General features: G+C 38.3%; 1 protein-coding gene across 5 annotated transcripts in view; it reads right to left on the reverse strand.

Annotated features, from left to right (window-relative positions):
• LOC143041758 (tudor domain-containing protein 7-like) overlaps positions 1–25,231 on the reverse strand; it is a 566,748-nt gene that overhangs the window by 186,683 nt on the left and 354,834 nt on the right. For all 5 annotated transcript variants that reach the window (XM_076213779.1, XM_076213782.1, XM_076213783.1 and 2 more), the window contains one exon: positions 23,799–23,929. In XM_076213779.1, coding sequence (XP_076069894.1) covers positions 23,799–23,929 — 131 coding nt within the window. The remainder of the gene's footprint in view (positions 1–23,798; positions 23,930–25,231) is intronic.

Consider the following 25,231-nt stretch of genomic DNA (forward strand, 5'->3'; position numbering starts at 1 on the left):
AAACGTTTTCGATGTTTTGATCACACTCACGTGGTCTTAGAGAGAGATGCCAAGTAAACACTGCTAGACGGCCTAACAAGCTATTGAGGTCATCTTCAAATTGTCCCTTTTAAAAGGGAACCTGTCTAGGAAACCAGAACTAGTCTCGGAACTGGTCTTGGAAACCAGTGAACCGGTCTGGAAGACCGGATGGGATGCACATTCTCAATTCCCTCCCTTCCCTGGTTTGGGAAGTTGTTGTTGTTGTTGTTGTCGTCCCCTAGACTGTCTGTCCGAGCAGTCCCGTCTCCCCAAGGAAGGCCACAGCCGAAACTGGGTTTTCCCACAAATCCTTTATAGAGTGTATGTTGTGTTGTTTGCGTGCATGATTGTGTATAATGCAGTCTTCCATTATGTGTTGTATGGTATGGGGTGAAGTGTTACATCCTGGGCAGCTCTTCACAACACGGTCGTCCAGCCTCTTCTGGTAGCTTAGAAGTGCTGGGTGGTGACCGCATCGCAGTCTGGCCAAGTGGACTCTGTCCTTTCGTGGGAGAGAGGATTCAGAAGGGTGGATATCAGGGGGTCTGGCATGCAGCAGTGTGTTGTCTTTCAGTGTGTTAATGGAGCGGTGAGTGATATGATTATGAATATGTTTCCGGAGGCTGGTATTTGGTGGTTGTGGAGGAAGAGAAGAGAGTATCTGTGCGTAATAAAGGTCTTTGGGTGTAGTTTTAATGTTTCTTGGTGTGTGTGGGTGTTCTGCTATGTAGTGTAGCGGGTGTGATGTGTTTGTGGTGGCTGCAGCAAGTGTTTGTGTGCCTCTCATGTCGAGGTGGTCCTTGACTTTGAGGACTTTTGTTTCATGGTGTAAATGGTCTGTAGGTGTATTTGTGCAGCCTGTAATTGTTTTTAGGGCTTTGTTTTGTATGATTTGAAGGGTGTTGTGGTGTGTCTCACTGAGATTAGGAGCCCATGCAGGACTCGCATAATTCATCACTGAGCGTATGCATTGTTTGTATATTGTTATATTAGTTTCTTTGTTTTGTCCAAATGTTGTTCCAGTGATTGACTTAAGTGCGTTAAGTCTAGGTGTGCATTTGTTTTTTATGTTTGTGAGGTGTTGTTTGAAAGACATGGATGTATCGTATGTTACACCAAGAATTTTCGGTGTGTTTGTGTGTGGTATTAGAGTGTTGTTGATGTAGAGATGAGGTATGTATTTGTGTTCTTTTGTCCAGTTGGTGAGAAGTGTTGCTGTAGATTTGGTTGGAGCTATTTTGAGTCTGTTTGTGATGAACCATGTGTTGAGTGTGTCAAGGTAAGGCTGGATTATTTCTGCAGCTTTGTCTGTGTTACGATGTGTGCATGTGATTGTTATGTCATCTGCGTAGGAAGAGATTTGTATTTCTGAGGTGTCTGGCGTGGGTAAGTCATGCATGTATAGATTAAATAATGTGGGGGATAGAACTGAGCCCTGTGGTACTCCGTTCTTAATGTTTCTGATGTGCGATGATTGGCCATTATATGACACATGAGCATTCCTGCCTGCCAGATAATTGGCCAGTCATCTTTTGGTGTTATTGTGCATGTCTGTGTTATATATTTTATTTGTTAGGTTGTGGCGGGGGATAGCATCAAAAGCTTTACTAATGTCCAATGTTATAAGAAGTGTTCTGTGGTGGGGCCTATCTGAATTGATGCCATCTAAAATTCTTTGTGTGAGGTTTGTCAGAAGAGTGTTTGTGGAGTGTAGTGGCCTAAAACCGTGTTGTGAGTCAGCAAGGGGAATATATGGTGTGACAAGTTTAAGTATTAGGCGTTCAATGACTTTAGAGGGGGTGCAGAGAAGTGTGATTGGGCGGTGCGATGTTGGGATTGTTGGGTCTTTGTTCGGTTTTGGAATGGTGATTATTTTACCATGCTTCCAGATGTCGGGTATAGTGCTGTGTGAATAGCTGTAGTTTGCAATGTTTGTGAGTGCGTGTATACCTTGTGGTCCAATGTGTTTTAGGTGGATGTTGCTTATGTTATCAGGGCCACAGGCAGATGAGTGCTTGAGATTATGCATTATGAGTTTTGTCTGACTGTCTATGAAGGGTGTATAGTCTGAGTCTGTGGGGAAGTCTTTCTTACGTCGAATGGTGCGTCGGTCGTCAGGGTGAGATGTAAGATGGCTTGTCTGTGCAAAATGACGTATGAGTGCGTTTGCTTGTTGTCTGTTTGAGGGTAGATTATCTGTTGTTGTGATTATTGCTGCGTGAGAGCGTGTAGTGTTAGTGTTGGATAGTGTGATGCTGTTGAGTGTTTTGTACAATTTGCTGGTGTTTGTTTTGTGATCAAGTGTATTGATAAAGTTTTGCCAATTTTGTGTTTTTTGTTCATGTATTTTATTGGCAATCACAGTGTTTAGTGTTTGTATTTGGTCTGCTAATTTTTGAGGGATAGGTGTGGGGGTATCATGTTTAAGTGTGTCACGTTGTCTGATGAGGCCTTGGATTTCTGGTGTGAAGTTGGGGTTGTGTGATTTTCTGTTGCCTCTAGGGATGTATCTCTTGTCTGCGTTTTGTATGATTGTATTAAAAGCGTGCACAGCATTGTTTATGTTTGTGATTGGTGTACTGTTAAGTGTTTCAAAATGTTGTTCTGTCTCTTCATTAAAGGCTTCCCAGTTAGCTCTCTTGTAATTGGTGTAAGTGTGTCTGTGGCCAGCTGGGGTGCATCTTGTTTTGGTGGTGATGATGATTGGAAGGTGGTCAGAGCCAAGGGCTCCGACCACTCTCCATGATGTTGTTGGGGTTAGGCAGGGGGAGCAAAAGGTGATATCAGGAGAGGAGGGAGTGTAGAGGGCTTGGTATGGGATATGTGTATGATTATGCGTGTTGTTCATGATAGTCAATGAGTCGAATTGAGTCTGTATATCAAGCCCTCTGTCTGTGTCAGGGTTGTCGACAAACCAGGCAGACGACTTGGCGTTGAAGTCACCACCCATGATCAGGTTGGGGATTGAGGTTAGTTGGCTGAGTTGAGGTCTGAAGGTGTTTGGAACTGTGGGGGATGATTGGGGGGGAATGTACATGTTAACTATTGTTAGTGTTGAATTGTTGCCTGTGCGGATACGAATGGATTGGGTTTCTGTTGTGTTATCTGTGGTAGGGAGGAGAATTTTGGTTGTGGCACTTGTGTCCACAAAACAGATGGGACGGTGGATCAGGGTGATGAGTCCACCGCCATTGCCGTCAGTCCGGTCTTGTCTGATGGTGGTGTAATTATGAAATGATGGTGTTTTGTGTGAGTGTCTTAATTTTGTTTCTTGTAAAATTGCAATGTGTATGTTGTGTTGTTTAAGAAAGTGTTCAAGTTCATGTTTTTTAGTGTTAATACCGTCAATGTTGTGTTGTAATATGTTGATGTTGTGTGTTTTGTATGTGTTGTGTGTTGCCGTTTGGGGTTGAGGTTGGGGTGGTAGTGGGGAAGGTGTAGGATCTGGGTCAGAGGGGGGGAAAGGAGAGATCGGGGACAAAGGAAGGGGAGTACTAATCGGGGGTAAGGGCAAAGGGAAATTGGGAGTGGGTAAGGGTGTTGGCTGTGGTTGGGGAGGTGGGATTGGGGTTACTGGAGGGCAGGTAGAACATGTCCAAGTGTTTGTGTATTGGTTTGTGTCAGCAAGTGTTGTACAAGTGAGGTGGGCCCAGTTTTTGCACATATTGCACTGAACTGAGCCCTTTGTCTGTCTGCTCGAAGTAATGGGTTTTGAGCATGTTGGGCATGTGTATTTTGTGGTGGGCCCAGGATTGCTCTCTACATCTCCGGCTAAAAGTAGAAGAAGAGGGGTGATCGCCGGAAAATGACCCCTCAGTGCAGAAAAAACGTAACATTGTGTGTTGGAAAAAAAGGATTGTGGTACTCCCCCAGGTAGGCGTAGCTCCTCCTTGGGGATCGGTGCCATCTGCGTAGAGCTGATGGCCAGGGGTGGTTGCTGCTGATTGGCCCCCCTGGATGAGGTTAGAAGAATAATCGAACCAATGATGGTCGAGTTTCCTTTCAACCAAGAATGGAAAGCGGACTAGGACCCACATACCCACAGGTCCCAGGTCCTACCATACGACTAACCTGCAACCCAATACAACTCATCCTTCGGTTTGTGTGATTGGCAGTCACGGAGTAGGGGAAAAATCCTCGCTCCCTCCAAAAAATGTGTGGCAATCTCTAACATCTGAAGAATTGTTGATATATATATACAACATTTTTTTTGTTTATCTTTTTTTTTTACTCTCTGTCACGGTTCGCCACGACAGAATGGTGGCAGCGGTGGGATTCTTTAGCTTTAAACTATTGATTCCATCTTACCTACAAGACCTAATTACTGTACAGTAATGAAGGTCACATAGTGTAGTAGAAATTTCTTTGTAGTTTGTTCTTGAGCTTAATCATTTTAGTCATGATTTATACTTTGCATTCCTCTCAAGTATTGTTATGGAACAGATATGTCTTATGTTAGATGTTCACCTTTTTAGGAAATTATTGTTGTAAGTGGTTAAAGCACATTGAAAAAAAAAAATGATGCCTCATGGTTTGGATGACTCTTTTACGGAATTAATTCAATTGGAAAATGAAGTCTAACAAGCAGTAACAGAAACACAAAATCTTACACAGTCCCATCAGGGAGTTTGTTCACAAGTAAGGAATTTGACACAACAGATTAACAATATGGACAGGGAGATGTCTAATCTACAGGGGACAATGCAACACTTAATACAAATACATAATAACACACAACCACAAGTAATACCAACACCACATACACCTCACAATCCATACAACCCCTCTGTTAGTGGACCCCTCAATACTGTAACAGGGACACCACAATCCAGACCCCCAGGACCATCCCTCAGTAGGATGGTGAATCAATTCTGTTCCTAGTTGTAAGGATTTACTATTTTTACACTTTTATACTTTGTACTTACTTGTAACTTCTGTGTAGTATCATAGAATTATTCAAAGTGGATGATATTCTTTTAAGTTTAAGTTGGAGGAAAAGAAGTTTGTAATAGGAATCTGTAATGTATCGCAGAAATTTGTCATAAATGTGAATGTTTTAGTGGTATTATGGATCTTGTCTTAAGTCTTGCTCTTGTAGTACCTGGTTGGTACATTTCCTAGGATGGAGTGCACCCCTTTCCAAACCCCTTTGAAACTCAATTTTTACGAGCTGTTTCTGGCCAGGAAGTCTGGACAGATAGTCATTAGGACGCCTCGATAGGAGCCAAGTTTGTCTTCTTAAATGGAGAGCTCTTTTGAAGTAGAGTGACGTGATCTCCTGTGTAAGTGGAGTCAATCCAACCCCAGCATTAGGCAGGCAAAGCTATTAGTAAAGCAGTTTGAATGCACACCCATAGGGTAGTGTCCATATTTAAGTGTTCCAATATATCCATGTTTTTTGCTGTTACAAGAGTAAACATTTTTGTTCTAGACTGAGATTGATAGACAAAGATCTGTATTCCACTGGGGCAGACACATAGTAAAGGTTATGCAAGTCCATGACGGAAAGTGGCTTGATATAAGAGTGGACATGAATCAATTTTTCCCCAAGGGAAAAGCTATGTCAGGGTGAAAAGCTATCCCTCTAATAATTTTGGATATACTTAGAAATTGATTCATCATCCAGCTCTAATATCTTTAAATTACTATTGTAATAATTAAAACTAATTATAATGAAATCCATAAAAAGGACTGTATTCATCAACAAACACATATAAAATTATTACTATGTCACTTATATTCCTACTCTCTATCGGAAAGAAGGGATCAAAAACGTTTTCGATGTTTTGATCACACTCACGTGGTCTTAGAGAGAGATGCCAAGTAAACACTGCCAGACGGCCTAACAAGCTATTGAGGTCATCTTCAAATTGTCCCTTTTAAAAGGGAACCTGTCTAGGAAACCAGAACTAGTCTCGGAACTGGTCTTGGAAACCAGTGAACCAGTCTGGAAGACCGGATGGAACACATGTTCTCAATTCCCTCCCTTCCCCGGTTTGGGAAGCTTTTGGATGAGGTTAGAAGAATAAATGAACCAATGACGGTCGAGTTTCCTTTCAACCAAGAATGGAAAGCGGACTAGGACCCACATACCCACAGGTCCCAGGTCCTACCATACGACTAACCTGCAACCCAGTACAACTCCTCGTCCTTCGGTTTGTGTGATTGGCAGTCACGGAGTAGCGGAAAAATCCTCGCTCCCTCCAAAAAATGTGTGGCAATCTCTAACATCTGAAGAATTGTTGATAAATATATACAACAATTTTTTTTTCTTTTTTTTTTTTTCTCTCTGTTGCGGTTCGCCACGACAATGGTATAGCTTATCGAGTTATCGGTTAACGAACCTTTAACGGTAGCAGAATGTTTGCCGGTAAGCTATCGTTAAGGTTGTTGGATAAAACCTGTAACTTTACCGGTAGCTGCCTACCACTACCACCTCCAAACATGAACCCATGCATGCAAACAGATGCGAACGAAAATCTATACACCACACCCACCCTCAGACACCCTCCATTCACTCTCGCACGGTAGATAGCATACTATAGTAGCACCAATTAAAGTATGACCTTTTCCCTTTACAATGACATAACAATAAAAACAATATGTAAAATAGAACCAGAGATATAGCTTATTAAAGGACAAAAACATTGATTTTTCGAACTCGACTCAAACTTGTGACGTCACTACTACCTCACGAGTCTTTTACCGGTAAACTGTCGATAATTTCGGTAACTGTATTGTTGTTCACCAATAATTTCGATATTGAAATTAGCGGTATTTGCCCAGCACTATTAACAACCTCTTTGGGATCAGCCACCATCTTACCAACATAAGACAATACAGGAAGGGTAGGTGAAATTTCCCAGAAATCTTATGAACTCTTTTCCACACTTGCATAAGAAGGGATCTGAGCTGTAATTGACACGACATAGTTTTTCCAAAATGTTTGCTGTGCATTCTTAAGGCTTTGTCAAATCTGAGCCTTTACTCATTGGAAGGTGTCAATGCACTGCAGATCCCCATGATGTCTGCAAAGACAGGAGAAAGCAGCACATTTCAACCAGAGCGGCTGGAGTAGGACGTCCAAAAAGAGCTCCAAAGCACAAAGCAGCACTTCGTTGATAAAGAAATTTGAAACTGGCACTATGTGTGTTTATGAAAGCAGGGAGTTGAGCACAACAAGTGACCAAAATAGAGTAGCTTTTGTGTGTGTATTTACCTAGTTGTATTTTACGGGAAGGGGAGCTATGCTCGTGGTGTCCCATCTTCATATCTCATTTTATCTAGACTTTTTAAATTCATGTATTGTTTTTGCACACACCACTTTCTCATCTAACTTGTTCCAAATGTTTATTACCCTGTAGGGAAAGCTGTTCTTTTACAGGTCTCTTCTATAACTGTCCTTCTCGATTTTCTTTCCATGTCCTCTTGTATTTCTATCCCATTTTATTAGATCCTCTCTATTTATAGTTTCTATGCCTTTCATGATTCTATAAATAGTTATCAAGCCTCCTCTTCCTCTTCTTTGCTCTAACATCTGTAGCTCAAGTTTTGCTAGTCTTTCTACATATGATAGTTCTGAGAGTGTTAGTGCCAATCTCATAATTGCTCTTTGTATTCTTTCAAGTTTTGTAATACATTTTATTGTACTTGGTGACCACGTCGTCGCTGCATACTCCAATCTTGGTCTTATCAAACATATTAGTATTTTCTTCACCATTTCTTCGTCTAGGTATGTGAATGCCACTTTGATTGTTCTTATTAAATTATAAGTTTCTCCAAAAATTTTGTTTATATGTTTCTCAGGGGACATATTCATAATAATGACTCCCAGGTCCTTCTCATTTTCTACTTTTTTAATTTCTTCTTCTCCCAATTTATATGATCCCACTATTCTTTTTTTGCTTTTTCCAAATTCCATTATACTTCACTTCTTAATATTGAATTCTATCTCCCACTTACTACTCCATTCATACTTTATTGGGGTCACTCTATAGCAACTCACAATCTTCTTCAGTGTTCACTTTTTTTTTCAACAATTTTGCATCATCTGCAAAGAACCTCATATAACTTTCAATTCATTTATCCATATCATTAATATACATAAACATTATTGGGGCCAGAACTGTTCCTTGCGGAACTCCACTTATTACTTCATCCCAATTAGAGTTTTTGTTTCTTATCACCACTCTCATTTTTCTTTCATGCAAGAAGTCTTCAATCCACTTCAGCAGTTTGCCCTATACTCCTGCAGTTTCTAATTTCTTAAGCAATTTCTTATGTGGCACCTTATCAAAAGCTTTTTTTCAGGTCTAGAAATGCACAATCAGCCCATACATTTCTCTCTCGTATTAGCCTTGAACAGAAACACATTAAATTTGTGATGCATGATCATCCTTGTCTAAATCCAAATTTCCTTGGATTTAGTACATTATTTTTTTTTTCCAAATGCCTTACCCATCTAATTTTGATCATACTTTCACAAATTTTAGCTATCATACTTGTAAGAGACTGGTCTATAGTTAGTAGGGTCTTCCTTGTTTCCCCTTTTATATATTGGTACTATATTTGCTCTTTTCCAATCTTCTGGAACTTTTCCTTCTTTCAATGAACTGTTTATTAGATTATGTATTTTGTCTATTAGTTCATTCCTGCATTCTTTCAAAATCCAGTTTGCCATTTCATCTGGTCCATGCGATTTTCTGACATCGGGATTACTCAACTGATTCATTATTTCATTCCTTGATACTTCTTTTTCATAGGGGGGACTTTCTCCTCCAACTCGATATCTCTAGGTTGTATGTTCTCCCTCATAAACACCAATTTAAAATGCTTGTTCATAATTTCTGCCACTTCTATTTCCTCTGTGTATTCAACTCCTTGTCATAGTTTCTCTAATACTGGTTTGTTTTTCAGTTTGTTCTTTACCTTTTTCTATCACATCTTTTTCATATTTTCTCTTTCCTTCTCTGCACACTTGTACATATTCATTTCTATAACTAGTATATATTTTCCATTTTTCAGGTCTTTTGTATTTTTTCTATTTTATCCAAGCTTTATTCCTTTTGTCTTTAAATTCCCTACATCTTTTGCTCTACCAACACTTTACATATCCTTTTTCTTGCTTTTGTTTTGGAACATACTTTTCCACTTTATAAATTGTCAAAATATTCCATTTCTCTTCTACTGTTGTTTCCTCCTTGTGTATTCTTTCCCAGTCTGCTTTTTGAAGGAATTCTCTTATTTTATCAAAATTTGTTTTTTAATACATTAATCGTCCCTTTCTATATATTGTTCATTCTTTTTCATGTATTTTTCCTCATTTAGTTCCAGTTCAACCAATATGTGGTCACTTTTACTTATTGGTGTCTTATATTCAATCTTGTCTACTATTTCAGGTTCTAATGTGATTATTAGGTCCAGTCTCGATGGTTCTTCCTCATTTCTATACCTAGTATTCTCTCGAATCCATTGCGTCACTGTATGTTCTATAATCATATCAAGTAGTACATTTCCCCATAGGTCATCTCCACCCTTCACTGTCATCTCTTCCCAGCAGATTTCTTTACAATTAAAGTCACCCATTTTAACTATTCTTCCTCCATCTTCCATTACCTTATTTAGTGTTATACTTGTGTCTTCTAACATATTTTTGTGTTCTCTTCCCACAAAGCCATTTTAGGAGGCACATAATTTACTACAAACTTCCTGCTCTTCCCATCCTTGTCCTCCACTTCCATCACAATCATCTCTATTCTTTCCATATGTGACATTCCTCACATTTATATCCTTCTTAGTCAGGAACATAACTCCACCCCCTTGTTTTACCTGTTTCTAATCCAATAATTATATGCACCATGTCCTACACTGTTGGGTGGTAGTGGACCTTTCAATTTTCTCTCTACAATTCCCATTACGTCCGGTTCTTTTTCCTTAGACACTTTTAATTTTCTGCTATTTCCATTATGTTTTCTTTTTCCCTTCTGTTTTTCTTTGCTATGAACCATTTCCTCACTTTTATATTCACTACTCTCCAATAGAATTTCTCTTTTTCTGACTCTGTTCTTTTCTCGTTTTTTTCCTTAGCATCTAGTCTTTTTGTTTTCTCATCCTCTCTTTCCAATTTATTCATCTCTTTTTATCCATGCCTGTTCATGTTGATCACTGTCTGCTAGTTTCCCTGTTTTTGCTAAGATATTCTCTGCTGTCGTTTGTGACCTGAACTTAACCTTAATTGGTCTGGTCTTATCTGTATTGTATTTCCCTAGCCTATATATTTCTTTTATTTCTTTACCTGTTTCTGGTTCATCTTTTTGAACTACCTATAATATCTTATTTATTTTTCCTTTTCCTCCTTTATTCTTGTAGTTCTATTTGGATTATACTTCTCTTCTATCCCTAATATAATTATACATTTCTTTTTATCTGCTAAGTCTCTTACTATACTTTCCTTCTCCCTCATCACTTTAATAACTGTGTCCTTAGTTTGTTCTTTCATTTGCTGTTCCACTATATCTCTAAATTCAATTTCATTGTTCTCTTGTACTTTTTTCTAACCACTTACCTTTTGCTATGGACTCTTTGCTCTCTTTATTATTATTCTTTAATTCCTCATTCTCATCTTTTACTTCTCTTAACTGTCTTTTTAATTCTTCTATTTCTTTAGTTTGGTTTTGATTCTCCTTCTTTAGTTCTTCCAGTTTATCTATTCTCTGGATATCTAGTGTTAATTGGTTAAACCTAATCTCCCATGTTTCCTTAATTTGTTTTAGTTTCTCCTCTAGATTTACTAGTCGGGAGAGGTTGTCACCTTCCTCCTTAAATCCATAAAAGCAGTTATCTTCTCTTTCCATTGATCTACTATTATCTATATTTCTGCTTTTGACACTTCTGCTTCCTTGTTCTTCTTCGTCTGTGTGTTATGTACCCCTCTTGTTTACACCTCTTCTAACATCCAGGGCCCGTTCGTCCCCTTCCTCATTTCCTTCCATTTTCCTCAGTAATCCCTTTCTTTCTCCTTTTTCTTCACCTTCCCACTACACCACGAGCTTTCCCTTTCCCTATTAATATAACAAAGGTACTCCCTCTTTGTTGAGATCGATGAAACTAAGTTTTCCTGGAGTTCCAAACTTCGTTGTCACTTCAACTGATGTGTGTGTGTGTGTACAGACGCTCCTCTACTTACGTTCATTCGTTTTACGTTTTTTCGATTTTACGTTTGAACTGACTGTAAAAAAAAAATTTGAGTGAATTTTTTAGTTTAGCGCGCTCTCCGTAGTTCAAACAATACTTACGCATGATGCTGCGTCCATTGTTTACATCCTCCTCCTCCTCCCCTCCTCCACCATCTCAATTTATGTTGTTTGAATTTAATTTATTTGAAATTAATGTTATTATTTTAAAATGTTATGTGTATAATTAATGATTTAGGGGTGTTTTGTAAGATACAGTAATAGAATTTACGGATGTATAGTGCAGTAACAACTTACGTTCATTTTCAACTTACGTTCGGCCGTTCGGAATGTAACTAAAACGTAAGTTGAGGAGCATCTGTATTTACCTAGTTGTATTTTGCAGGAAGGGGAGCTACACTCAAAGTGTCCTGCCTTTGTATCTCGCAGTGTCTAGTCTGCTTTTAACCCCTTCCATACGGTGATGCCTGCGTAGGCGTCATGAGGAGCAAGTGGGTACGCGAGGCTGCCATAACGGCGTCTTGATTATATTTATTGTAGTTGTACTTGCAAGACCCCCATACTCTGTAAACTGGCTTCATCATATTTTCTATGGTTATCAAAATTCATGGGTGAAAGAGAATGAGCAATACAGGGGTTACTTTACTTTTTATAATGCAAGTATTATGACGCAACATCGCACGTTTGGCAGCCAATGCTGCCCGCAAGATTATGGCCTGGAGTGAAGGGGTTAAACTCATGAATGGTTTTTGCACATACTATTTCCTTGTCCAGTTTGTTCCAAGTGTCTACCACTCTATGTGGAAAACTGCTTTTTTTCAGATCGCTTCTGTAGCTATGTTTTTTTATTTTCTTTCCATGTCCTCCTGTGCTTCTCCTGTCCCAGTTTAAACAATTCCTCTCTATCAAGTATTTCTGTGCCTTTCATGATTCTGTAGATGGTCAGTAGGTCACCTCTCTCTCTTCTTTGCTCCAGAGTCAGTAAATCTAGTTTAGCCAATCTCTCCTCATATGACAAGTTTACAAGTGCAGGTGCCATTTTTGTTGCTGCTCTCTGGATTATTTCTATTTTCTTTATGTTCTTTTTGGTACTGGGTGACCACAATGTCTCCACATATTCTAGTCTAGGCCTTATCAGTGTGACCAATATTTTTTTAATCATTTCTTCCCAGTTTGCATACTGGTTCTGCAATGCTGTCTTTGGGCATTCATAAAGGCAAGGGTAGTATATGCACTTCATTTAATATTTTTGCAGTGAGCTCCTACACAAAATACTGTATGTTCACGCTACACCTTATGGATGTAACAAAAGCTTTGTAAACAATTATTTCTACTATTTAATACAAATATCTTTTCATCTCGGCCAAAGCCAGTAAAAATGTTAATTATGGCGGTTTGTTACTACTTGATAAAACTAATTATTCTTTTCATGACAAGTTAGATACATTATTTTTTATCATTTACACATTATAAAAATGAAAACTTGACAAGATTCACTAAAAACATACCAATCCATATCTTCTGCCTTATTTTCTTTTCCCTTTTATTATATTCATTTTATGTTATTTTGTTATTCACTTAAAATTTCTCCTGAATATATTTTTCTAAGCTTATCATTCTGATGAATTTAATCACAATTTCTAAGAACATACATACATATACCAAAGGTTTTTCCCCCTTACACGGGGGGGTTAGCCAAAAGAAAAAGGCATAGAAACCACTCCCACCCATTCCATCCCCTACATATTCCACTCCCCTCCACCCTCCCTCTCATCTTGGCACCTCCTGGATGACGGGTCATCCCTGCATCCTGTCCACTGCCCTGGGTCAGAAGCAGTGTCATAAGACACAGCACATCCAGAGCAAGGCCGCTTCATTAATTTGGTGACCCCCTCTGTCCCTTCATCTAAAAAAGGAGAATACAGGGAGAAATCCCCTCAGGCTGTGTCAAATTTCTCATACATACTTCCTCACCCCCCATCCCCCACCCACTCCCCGTCATGCATCACAGCATCATCTAAACACAACCCTTCTCCATTCATCTCTATCTTCTGTCCTCTCCCGTCCTTCCTCAACAGACATTCCTCTCTTTTTTAATGCCCCTTTTACCCCATCCATCCATCTCATCCTAGGATGCCCTCTAAGAACAATATCTTTTATCTTTTGTTTCGCATAATACTTTAAAAAAGGCCATTTATTATTATTGTAAGAGAATCTAACCCCATCATTCAGCTCCCCATGTATGTTCTGTACATGAAAAATATCACTGTTGCTGGGTGGTTATCATAAGTTTTCTTCTCCTGCCTTTCTCTTTGAGTTCTTTATGTTATTGATATATTATCATTCTCCACCTCTTTTCTATTTTTTCTTCACAATCATGTACTTTCCTCAGTAGTTCTTTCATTTCCATGATTTCTAAATCTGATATTAAATAGAAACAATGAGGATCCATCAAAACTAGACCTAGTATTAACCTCTGAACCAGATATTGTGAACAGAATGGAGTATAAAACACCAATTGGAAGAAGCGACCATATACTAATAGAGTTTGAATTAAAAGAACAGAACAACATAGAAATGACAGAGAAGGAAGATTTATGTAAAACAAAACAAACTTTGTAGAATTAAGGAAATTTTTTCCAAAATGCAAATTGGGATAAGTTCTCTAAAGAGGAAACAAATATGGATGACAAAAGGAACATATTTAAAGAAAACTATAAAGAGGGATTTAACAAATATGTACCAAAAAAGAAACAAAAAGAAATTTATATAAAATGTTGGTTTAACAAAAGATGTAGTGAGGCTAAAGCCAGGAGAGATAAAGCATGGAAAAAATGGAAAAAAGACAGGAAAACATCCAAATGGCAAACATATAAAAAACTTAGAAATGAATATGTAAACATACGCAGGAAAGAAAAAAGAGAATATGAAAGGGATATCATAGACAAATGTAAGGATCAACCAAAACTCTTTTACAGATATGTAAACGACAAACTAAAGGATAAGCATGATATAGTAAAATTGCGTGAAGGAGATAAGGAGTACATAGACGACACAGAGATGGCAGAAGTTATGATCACACATTTCAGGTCTGTTTTTACAATTGAGAGCTCACAACCCCAGGAGGATGAACAACTAGAAAGTTAACCCATGATGAAGGAAATAACAATAACACAAAGGGAAATAAGACACCAAATAAAAAGCCTAGATGTCAGAAAGTTGCATGGACCAGATGAAATTGCAAATTGGATATTGAAAGAGTGTACAGGTAGTTCTCGATATATGCGACTTCGATATATGCGAATTCGCGTATATGCGATTCAAGAATTTGCACCACTTTTCGATATGTGCGGGGATATATTCGAAGATATGCGATTTGACCTAAAAAAAAAAATAATAATAAAAATAGTCGCAGCCAATTTTTTTTTCAAAATACCTATTATATATTTGAAGTTGGTGCGCATAAAGCCGTGTGGTAACACTGGCTGCATCAGCTAGGTAGAGCTGGCGTCACTGCAGCGTTATCACAACAACAACACCGGCAGCTGTACAGACGGCATTGTCTTAGGCATCCTTCCTGTTTCATAGGCCAAACCATTGTCTTTCTGCAGGTAATTAAGCTTTTTTGATACACAAATTAATTATTTTTTCACAAACAAATTAATTTTTAATACTTATTACTGCCCCAATTAATTTCGTCAATTTTCACTCTCTGCAAGAATTATCGTTTATTCTCCGCACTGGATAAACTCTAAGCAGTAAGCCTGCCTGTGTATCTCCAGAGCACATCAACAGTCAGTTTAAGCATAGCACGCAGTCTGAAATGTGAATTGTAAACAGACTGATTTTTCAAACAGCTGAAGAAAATACGCTTGGCGAAATAAGTGATGTTTACGGTAGCGTCTTTTCCCGAGGTTAATACTTACATGTCAGCCCCTAATCCATTGCCTTGTGCTAAAATGTATGTAAACATATATGAGATGCAGTATGTAAGCCCTTTGCCAAAATAATGTAAAAAAAAAAAAAAAAAAAAAAAAAAAAAAAAAAAAAAAAAATCCGAGTTGAGAACGTATCCCCCTTTTTCCCATAGGTTCAATAGTTCGATATATGCGAATTCGTTATATGCGGGGGGTCCGCGGAACGGAACCCCCGCATATAACGAGAACTACCTGTATAGACAAACTGACAGATAAACTACACAAGATAATAGACTTCTCTTTAAAAGGGGGAAAGGTACCGCAAGATTGGAAAGATGCAAATATAGTACCAATATACAAAGGAGGAAACAGGGAAGATCCTACAAACTTTAGACCAGTGTCCCTCACAAGCACAGTAGCAAAAATATGTGAAAAGATTATCAGGAACAGATGGACCAAACACCTGGAAGAAAACAAAACAATAAATCCCAAACAATTTGGTTTTAGAAGTGGAAGATCGTGCACCACAAATCTGATCTGCTTTTACTTGAGACTAATTGAGATAATACAAGAAAGAGATGGATGGGCAGACTGCGCCTTCCTGGACCTGCAAAAAGCTTGACAAGGTACCTCACCAAAAAATTAATAAGTAAAATTGAAGAAATAGGAGGAATTCAAGGTAAACTATTGGAATGGGTGAAGGACTTCTTAATTGGGAGAAAATTGAGAGTGGTACTTAGAGACAAAAGTTCGAAATGGGAAGATGTAAAAAGTGGCATCCCACAAGGCTCTGTTTTGGCTCCTTTAATGTTTGCCATATACATAGATGATATGGACAAAGGAGTAAATTGTTACATAATTTTTTTTGCCAACAATGCCAAACTAGTCAAGAGAGTGAAAACAGATGAAGATTGCAAATTGCTACAAGATGACCTGGATAAAGTATGGGAATGGAGCCAGAAATAAGAGATGAACTTCAACATCAAGAGATGTAGCATAATGGAATTTGGAAGAGGCAAAAACAGAGTTTTGGGAAAATATATGATTGGAAACAAAGAAGTAAAGAAAATAAGCTTTGTTTTGGCTCCTTTAATGTTTGCCATATACATAAATGATATGGATGAAGGAGTAAATTGTCACATGAACCTTTTTGCTGACGATGCCAAATTACTCAAGAGTGTGAAAACAGAAGAAGATTGCAGATCACTACAAGAGGACCTGGATAAAGTATGGGAATGGAGCCAGAAATATGAAATGAACTTCAACATCAAGAAATGTAGCATAATGGAATTTGGAAGAGGCAAAAATAGAGTTTCGGGAAAATATACGATTGGAAACAAAGTAGTCAATAAAGTAAACTCAAAGAGGGACCTAGGAGTAATCATCTCAAGTGATTTGACATCTGACAAACATGTACCGGTAAATAAACTATTCAGAGAGACTTGTAACTTATTAAGATCAATGAAAGTGGCCTTTGACTACATGGATGAAGAGATGGTTAAGAAAATAATGACTACATTGATAAGACTGAAATTAGAATATGCTATATCAATGTGGGCACCAAGCACAAAGAAAAACACAAAGAAATTAGAAAGAATCCAAAGAGTGGTGACAAAGATGGCACCCACACTATCAAATTTGACATATGAACAAAGATTTGAGAAATTACAGCTGTCAACATTGGAGCAGAGAAGGGAAAGAGGCAACCTGTTGACCATCTTCAGAATTATGAAAGGGATGGAAGTTCTCAATAGAGATGACCTATTGAAATGGGACGAGAGAAACAAGAGGACACGACAAAAAACTAAGGAAGGCCAGTTACAGAAGAGACTTGAAAAAGAACAGTTTCCCGCACAGAGCGATTGATGTCTGGAACAAACTAAACAGTGAAAGAGTGAATGCCAGAACTATACACGAGTTCAAAAATAAATTGGATGTGGAAAGATACAAAAACGAGTCACAATGAGCATAGCTCTCATCCCGTAAAATACAACTAGGTAAATACTTGACATGATCACTATTCATCAAACACAATGATGATGCATGAAGAATGAATAGAATCTATGACATCAATGCAAAGCAGATGGCACCACAGTTAAGTTTTAAGAGAATGGCTGAAGCAGACGACATTTGTAGATAAGATCAGTAATTTCAAATAGCAATAAATAAAAACAAAATTGATTCTTGTGTAATTTATTTAGCTATCATTGACTTTGGTAAATACTAAAGCCATATTCTGGTAAAATTAGAGACCTCTAATTTTCATTGACTTGATTGATTTTTTTTTATATATTTCTTGGACTATTCTTTATAAATTACAAATTAAACAACCAGGATATTTTAATTTCTTGAAGGTACTAGTAATATAAAAAATCTTTATTGTAAATTTGAAAAGCTCTGAGAAAAACACTATTGGAATACTTCTCTTAGCATGTTTGCTATGTCCTGAAAAATAATTAACCCCTTCAATACGGGCCAAAATCTTGCGGGCAGCATTAGCTGCCAGACATGCGATGTTGCGTCATAATACTCGCATTATAAAAAATAAAGTTACCACTGTATTGCTCGTTCTCTTTCACCCATGAATTTTGATAACCATAGAAAATATGATGAAGCCAGTTTACAGAGTCTGGGGGTCACGCAGGTGCAACTACAATATATGTACCGGTAATCAAGACACTGACATCGGCATCCTCGCGTACCCACTTGCTCCTCATGCTGCCTACGTAGGCGTCATCGTATCGAAGGGGTTAAGAAAGTCATTCTATTTGTGGGCTTCCTATATACTAACAACTTTACTCCTGACCTATCTCTATGTACTACTGTCACAGGGAAAGATAGCTCACAATCTTCCTCTATTTCAACAATGAATTGGATATCTCCATTAGTGTTTTAGTCTCTTTACCTTGTCTTCTACATTGGCTGGATTTGTTTTCAAGCTCTGGTCAATTCCAACCATTTCCTGGAAAGGTATAAGGAAGCCCTACAAGTCTTAGGTGAAGATGACAGCATAGTAATCATCCACATGGTCAAAGGTGGCAAAATGATCATTAAGAATAGGAAAGATTAAGATAGAAATACTTAATTTACTGAATGATAAAAATCAACTTACATGAGAAGACCTGAAGGTTGTGGAAATACTGAAGCAAAGAAATTCAAGTTAGAAGCAAAAGAAATCTTATGAAAATCTGAAAAACGTAAAAAGTTGCTAGGACTGTTAGAAGAAGTCCCATGACCCCACATCAATTGGACCATTTCCTACCCTAGCATTAAGGTCTCCCAGTACTATTACATTGACATTTCTCACTAAATCCTCTATGCACTCATTTAAATCTATCCAAAAGGCCTCCCTTTCTTCTACACTCTTCTCACTGCCAGGCCCATATGCACTTACAAAGACCCACATCTCCTTTCCCAGTTTCACCTTCATCCACATTATCCTTGAGGAAACCTCCTTCCACTCCACTACATGTTTACCTATCTCTTCACTTACTAGAATAGCCACTCCTTCCCTCCCTCGCCCTCCAGACTTTACCCAAGTCTTTTTGTAGTGATTCACAATCTTCGTCTGTATTTACCTTCTTTAATATTTTTGCATCATCCAAAAACAAGTTCATATAACATTCCACACCTTCATCTCTGTCATTTATAAATATGGCAATCATAACTGGAGCCAATAATGAATCTTGTCGGACTCCACTTATCATTACTTCCCAGGTTGAGTATTTGTCTTTAAGTACTACCCTTATTTTTCTCCCTGTCAAGAAATCTTCCATCTATTCCAATAATTTTCCTTGAATACCACCTATTGATTCAATTTTTCTTAATAGCTTTTTTTTGTGGTACTTTATCATATGCTTTTTGTAGATCTAGAAAAGCACAATCTGCCCATCCATCCCTTGTATTATTTCTACTAATCTCAAGTAGAAGCAAATCAAGTTAGTGACACATGGTCTTCCTTGTCTAAATCCAAATTGTGTTGGATTTAGTATATTTTCTTCTTCCAGATATTTAACCCATCTACTTTTGACAACTTTTTCACAAATTTTTGCTATTGTACTTGTAAGGGAGACTGGTCTATAGTTGGTTGGATTTTCCTTGTCCCCTCCTTTATATATTGGTACAATATTTGCATTTTTCCAATCTTGTTCTACTTTTCCTTCTTTGAGTGAGTAAACAATTATCTTATATATTTTGCCCATCAGTTCATCTATGCATTCTTTTAATATCCAGTTTGCAATTTCATCCAGACCATGTGATTTTCTGACATCAAGGTTTTTATTTGGTCTCTAATTTCCTTCTGTGTCACAGTTGGGGGATCTTTCTGTATTTCCTCCCAATTTTGTGTACTTTCAATTGTGAATACAGATTTAAAATGTTTGTTCATAATTTCAGCCATTTCTACATCTTCTGTATATTCATTATTCCCTTGGCACAGTTTTACTATTTCTTGTTTGTCTTTTAGCTTACCATTCACATACCTGTAAAATAGTTTAGGATGGTCCTTACATTTTTATGTTCTTTTCATAATTTCTCTTTTCATCCCTGTGTATTTTTACATATTCATTTCTTAGTTTGATATATGTTTGCCACTTACTTTTTTTCTTTAATCTTTTTCCCATCTTTTCCAATTTTTGTCTCTTCTATCTTTAGTCTCACTACATTTTTTGTTGTACCAGCACTTATGTATACCCTTTCTTGATTCAGTTTTGGTACGAAGTTTTTTATTCCCCCATTGTGAATTTGTTTTAACATGTTCCATTTCTCTTCCATCTTAGTTTCTTCATTTACAAAGTTTTCCCAATTTGCATGTTGAAAGAATTTTCAGTTTCCCAAAATCCGTTTTGTTGTACATTATGTCTTCCTTTTCTATGTTTCTCATTTCTTCTCAAATCAATTTGTTCTTTTAGTTCAAACTCTATTAGTAAGTGGTCACTCTTCCCAAATGGTGTTTTATAATCAATTCTGTCCACAATTTCAGGCTCTGACATAAGTATTAAATCTAGTCTCAACAGTTCCTCACTGTTTCTATATCTGGTATTTTCCTTTATCCATTAAGTCATTGTGTATTCAATGGTCATATCCAGTAGTATGTTTCCCCAGAGGTCTTCACCTTTCACTGTCATTTCTTCCCAACATATTTCTTTTGAGTTAAAAGTCACCCATAATTATTATATATCCTCCTTTCAGTAAATCAGTTAGTACATTCTTTGTATCTTCCAACATTTTGGAATGATCACTATGTCCAAGACTGTGTTTTAGGGGGCACATACATTACTACAAATTTTCTACTTTTCATGTCACTGTTTTCAACTTTTATCATAATCAATTCCACATTATTTTTTCCTTCTGTTATCTTAGTCACATTTAAGCCTTTCTTAGTCAAAAACATGACTCCTCCACCCTGTTTCTCCTTTCTATTTTTCATCCAATGGTTGTATAGACCTTGTCCCACAGTGTTTGGTGGTAGAGGACTTTTTAATTTCATCTCCACAATTCCCATTACATCTGGTTTTTCTAATGCCAGATAGTCGTTTAATTCATTTAGTCCTGAAATCATGCCATCTATGTTGGTATATGTTATTTCTAATTTTTTCCTTTCTCCTCCTTTTCTGTCTATTACGTTTCCTTTTTTATAAACCATTTTCTTCTGCTATCATTTGAGATCTTAATTTGATTTTTAGTAGCCTTTATTGTTTTTCTTTAGAGTATTTTCCAATTCTATATACTTCCTGCCTTTACTTTTTTAGGAATGTCCCCTGTGGGGCTACAGGGAGGAGGATCCCTGGTCCCAATCCCTGTCCCGTTTTTCTCGCCTTTTACGATCCAAATGGAAATACTTGGTGGCAGTATTCTTTTCCCCCCACCACAGAGTAGGCAAAACAAGGAAATGAAATTCAGAGAAATGGTACAGGACAGCAACAAGGGGTTAGGGGACAGCATAATGTAAGGACAGTAGCAGTAATGAAAGTTTCATAATTTCTCTGCGAGCAGTGTCTTCCTCTATCACAGACAAAATTATGTGTGGCTCTGGTCCATAGGGGTGCCCCATATAGACCCTAAAGTATCAACTGCATGCTACTTTGCCATAACAACATGCAGCCAATACCCCAGACGGGGGTATACCCCAGACGTGGGATGGATGGGGTGAAGGGGGCTTTGGGGAAGAGGGGAATGCCTGTTGAGGAAGGACGGGAGAGGACAGAAGACAGGGGTGAATGGAGAATGGTTGTATATGGATGATGTTGTGATGCATGAGGTGGAATGGGTGGGGGGATTGGGGGTGAGATAGTATGTGTGAGCAAAATTTGACGCAGCCTGAAGGGATTTCTTCCCGTGTTCTCCTTTTCTGCATGGGGGGACAGGGGGGGGGGGTCGCCGATTTAATGAAGTGGCCTTGCTGTGGATGTGCTGTGTCTTGCGACACTGTCTCTGACCTAGGGCAGTGGACAAGGTGCAGGGATGACCCGTCATCCAGGAGGTGTTAAGATAAGAGGGAGGGTGGAGGGGGGTGGAGTGTGCTTAGGGATGGAATGGGTGAGAATGGTTTTATGCCTTTTTCTTTTTGGCTACCTCCCTTGTAAGGGGGAAAAAGCCTTGGTATATGTATGTATACACTTCCTCAATCTTTTTGTCCATATCCTGTCCCTTCTCTTGTATCCCTTTCAGAATTGCTTTAACAATTTCTTTCTCATGTTTTTCTCTTTGATATCTAGGTACATTATGTTTTTCTCTAATACCATAAATTACAATGTACTTTTTTTTATCCACTGTGTCTCTGACCCAATTTTCATTTTCCTTAATTACTTTGATTACTGTTTCTTTGGCATTTTCTTCAACTTGCTGTTGTACTATTTCCTTAAAAGTTAACTTTTGAGTTTCTTGTTCCACTTTCCATTGTTTTTATTTTTCTTGGAGAACAGTCTTTTTAATTTCTCCTTCGTCCATGGTCACATCTTGTATTTATTCGTTCACTTTTTTCAAAGCCTCATTTTTGTTTTTATCCTAATTTTTCATTCTTTCATTCCCATTTCTGATCATATTTAATTCTTATTTCAGATCATCAAGCTCCTTGTTGGTCTTGCCATTAGCTCTTTTAACCCCTTCCATACGGTGCCGCACACGTAGGCATCATGGGGAGCGAGTGTATTCACGAGGCTGCCATATCAGCGTCTTGATTATATTTATTGTAGTCGCCCCTCCATAATGACATTCTTTCTAATTCTTTTGTAGTCGCATTTTCTATGGTTATCAAAATTCACGGGTGAAGAGAGAACGATCGATATAAGCGGTGACTATATTTTATGATGCGAGTATTATTACGACACGTCGTACGGCTGGCATTGGCTGCTGCCACCGAGATCTAAGTCCATGACGCCTACGTGTGCGGCACCGTATGGAAGGGGTTAAGCTGAGTTATTTCTTTGTGCATTGCCCTGTACTCACTTTTCAATTCTATTAGTTCATCCAACAAATCAGTAATATCCCTATTTCTTAAAATATTTTTGTACCTAGGTTCTCTATCAAACTCCATACCTCTACCTAAAAATCCACCTCCTCTTGTAAACCCTGAGAAAGCATAATTATTCAACCTTTGATATGATTTTGGAGTTTCATTCATACAGGAACTTTTAGGAATCACCCCCGGCGGTGATTCCATTTTGCTCATGTCCAGACATCTCTTTGCTGGTTCCTTCTTCCTTCTTTCACTTTTGTCTTCCTCCATTTTATGTATTTAGCACTAATTTTTATAATAATTATTCCATTTCAGTCACTTGATTAGTATAATTCCCTTCACATACATAAATACAACTAGTGTTTTCCAAAATATTTTAGTGATGAAGCACTGCACAGTGGAGCTCTTTCCAGACGTCCGACTTTGCCCGCTGCTCATATATATTTACCTAGTTCTATTTTGCAGAAGGAGAGCTATGCTTGTAGTGACCTGCTATAGTATGTTTCCACATCCAGTTTTTTCTTAAAGTCATGTATAGTTTTAGCACTCACTGTTTCCTCTTTCAGTCTGTTACAGATATCTATCACTCTGGGTGGAAAGCTATTCTTTTTTCAGATCTCTTCTGTAACTTTAACTTCTTCTTGTGCCTCTTGTATTTCTTCTGTCACATTTTAGTAGGTCATCCCTATCAAGAATTTCCATCCATTTCATAATTCTGTAAATGGTTATTGAATCATTCTATTCTCTTCTTTGTTCCAGGGTTATATGTTACCTCTCGCTGTAGGGCTGTGAGTTTCCAGTCAGTAAAACTTGAGACAACAATTATTATCTTAAAACTCATTCTTCAAAGTTTGTTGTGTAACAAATGGAGAACACATTTTCATTTCAATAATCTTGTTCTTATTTATCTAAATTTCAATGTATGTACTGAGTATTCTTTTGCTAATCATTTCTACACCTTTTCCTCTTAAGCTTTCCTGTACCAGTGAGTACAGTACCTACCTTTTCATTCTGACTGTTGCTTAGCTATTCTATTCAGATATGTGCAACCCCAAGGGGCTAAACCCTTCCAAACTAAGAGGTATACTCACCAGTTTACTTTGAGTGATGCCTGGCTTTTCTCCTCAGCAAAGTATGAGGATTGATTTGACTTATCTACCTTAATATCGTGACTAATACGTTCCTTATTATATCTACTGATCTGCACCTTACCTTGCCAAGGCTGTCAGTCTTCTTGGAACGTGGGGCAGCACGGTACCATTCTCCATCTTCAGCAAATTTGGCAAGGTACAATTTTGTCAGGTCTATTTGTAAGTCTTCTCCTGCAGCTTCTTCCACACGCACTGATTGTAACAAGAAATAAGAGCAAATATTAGAACAGTAAATTATCACAACTTAAATACAAGATATTTGTAAAGACTCCAATATGGTATGGTATGATAGAGAATAGGACAGAATTTCATTTATATAATTCTTTCCTGTATGACATACATTGATGAATGTGATGGCTAATTCTGTATTACAAAACCTCTTAGCTATTTCTTTTCTTACAATATTTCTTCTTCCTGGTGTGGCAATAACTTTTTCATAGGTGGCCATTCTTGATACTGACAAGGTAGCATAGTTAAGAAAATGAAACACGACTTTAGAAGTGCCTTTATTAGGTGAATAACACTACAAGACTGGTTTTGACTTATGTCTTCTTCAAGCACTGGTGTTATGAATTGATGATGAGTCGACTAGTATTTAGAACTGCTATTCATCTGCATTTCCAAGTGTCACACACAGGTCTCTGGTTCCTCCCCCTCCTGTTTAATCATGTTGTGATTGGACTCTACTATTTCTTCTCATGTGTTGTTGTTTCTCCACTGGATAGCTGAGGAACTGACCAAGTTGGATGGATAGTCAGGCTATGAATAGCTGGTTCTTCTGTTACATACATACATACATATACCAAGGCTTTTTCCCCCTTCCAAGGGAGGTAGCCAAAAAGGGAAAGGCATAAAAACACTCCCACCCATTTCATCCCCAAATACACTCCACACCCCTCCCACCCTTCCTCTCATCTGAGCACCTCCTGGATGACGGGTCATCCCTGCACCCCGCCCACCGCCCTGGGTCAGAAGCAGTGTCGCAAGACACAGTACATCCACAGCAAGGCCGCTTCATTTAATCGGCGACCCCCCCTCTCCGTCCCCCTTTGCATATAAGGAGAGGACGGGGAGAAATCCCTTCGGGCTGCGTCAAAATTTACTCACACATACTACCCCACCCCCACCCCCCGCCCATTCCTCCTCATGCAGTCACAACATCATCCATATACAACCATTCTCCACTCACCTCTGTCTTCCGTCCTCTCCCTTCCTTCCTCAACAGACATTCCCCTCTTCCCCAAAGCCCCCTTCACCCCATCCATCCACCTCATCCTAGGACGTCCCCTCATGTTCACTCCCTCCACATCTGCCTTCCATACCTCTTTTACTAGTCTTTCTTCACTCATTCTTTCCATGTGTCCAAACCATCCTAATATTCTTTCATCAACCCTCTCTCCCAAATCCTTTTTCACCCCTGTTCTCCTCCTCACCTCCTCATTTCTCACTCTATCTAGCCTAGTAACCCCCGCCATACTTCTCAGACACCTCATC

Source organism: Oratosquilla oratoria, chromosome 32 (assembly GCF_046742065.1).
Source record: "Oratosquilla oratoria isolate Oo_2021 chromosome 32, ASM4674206v1, whole genome shotgun sequence".
NCBI lineage: Eukaryota > Metazoa > Arthropoda > Malacostraca > Stomatopoda > Squillidae > Oratosquilla > Oratosquilla oratoria.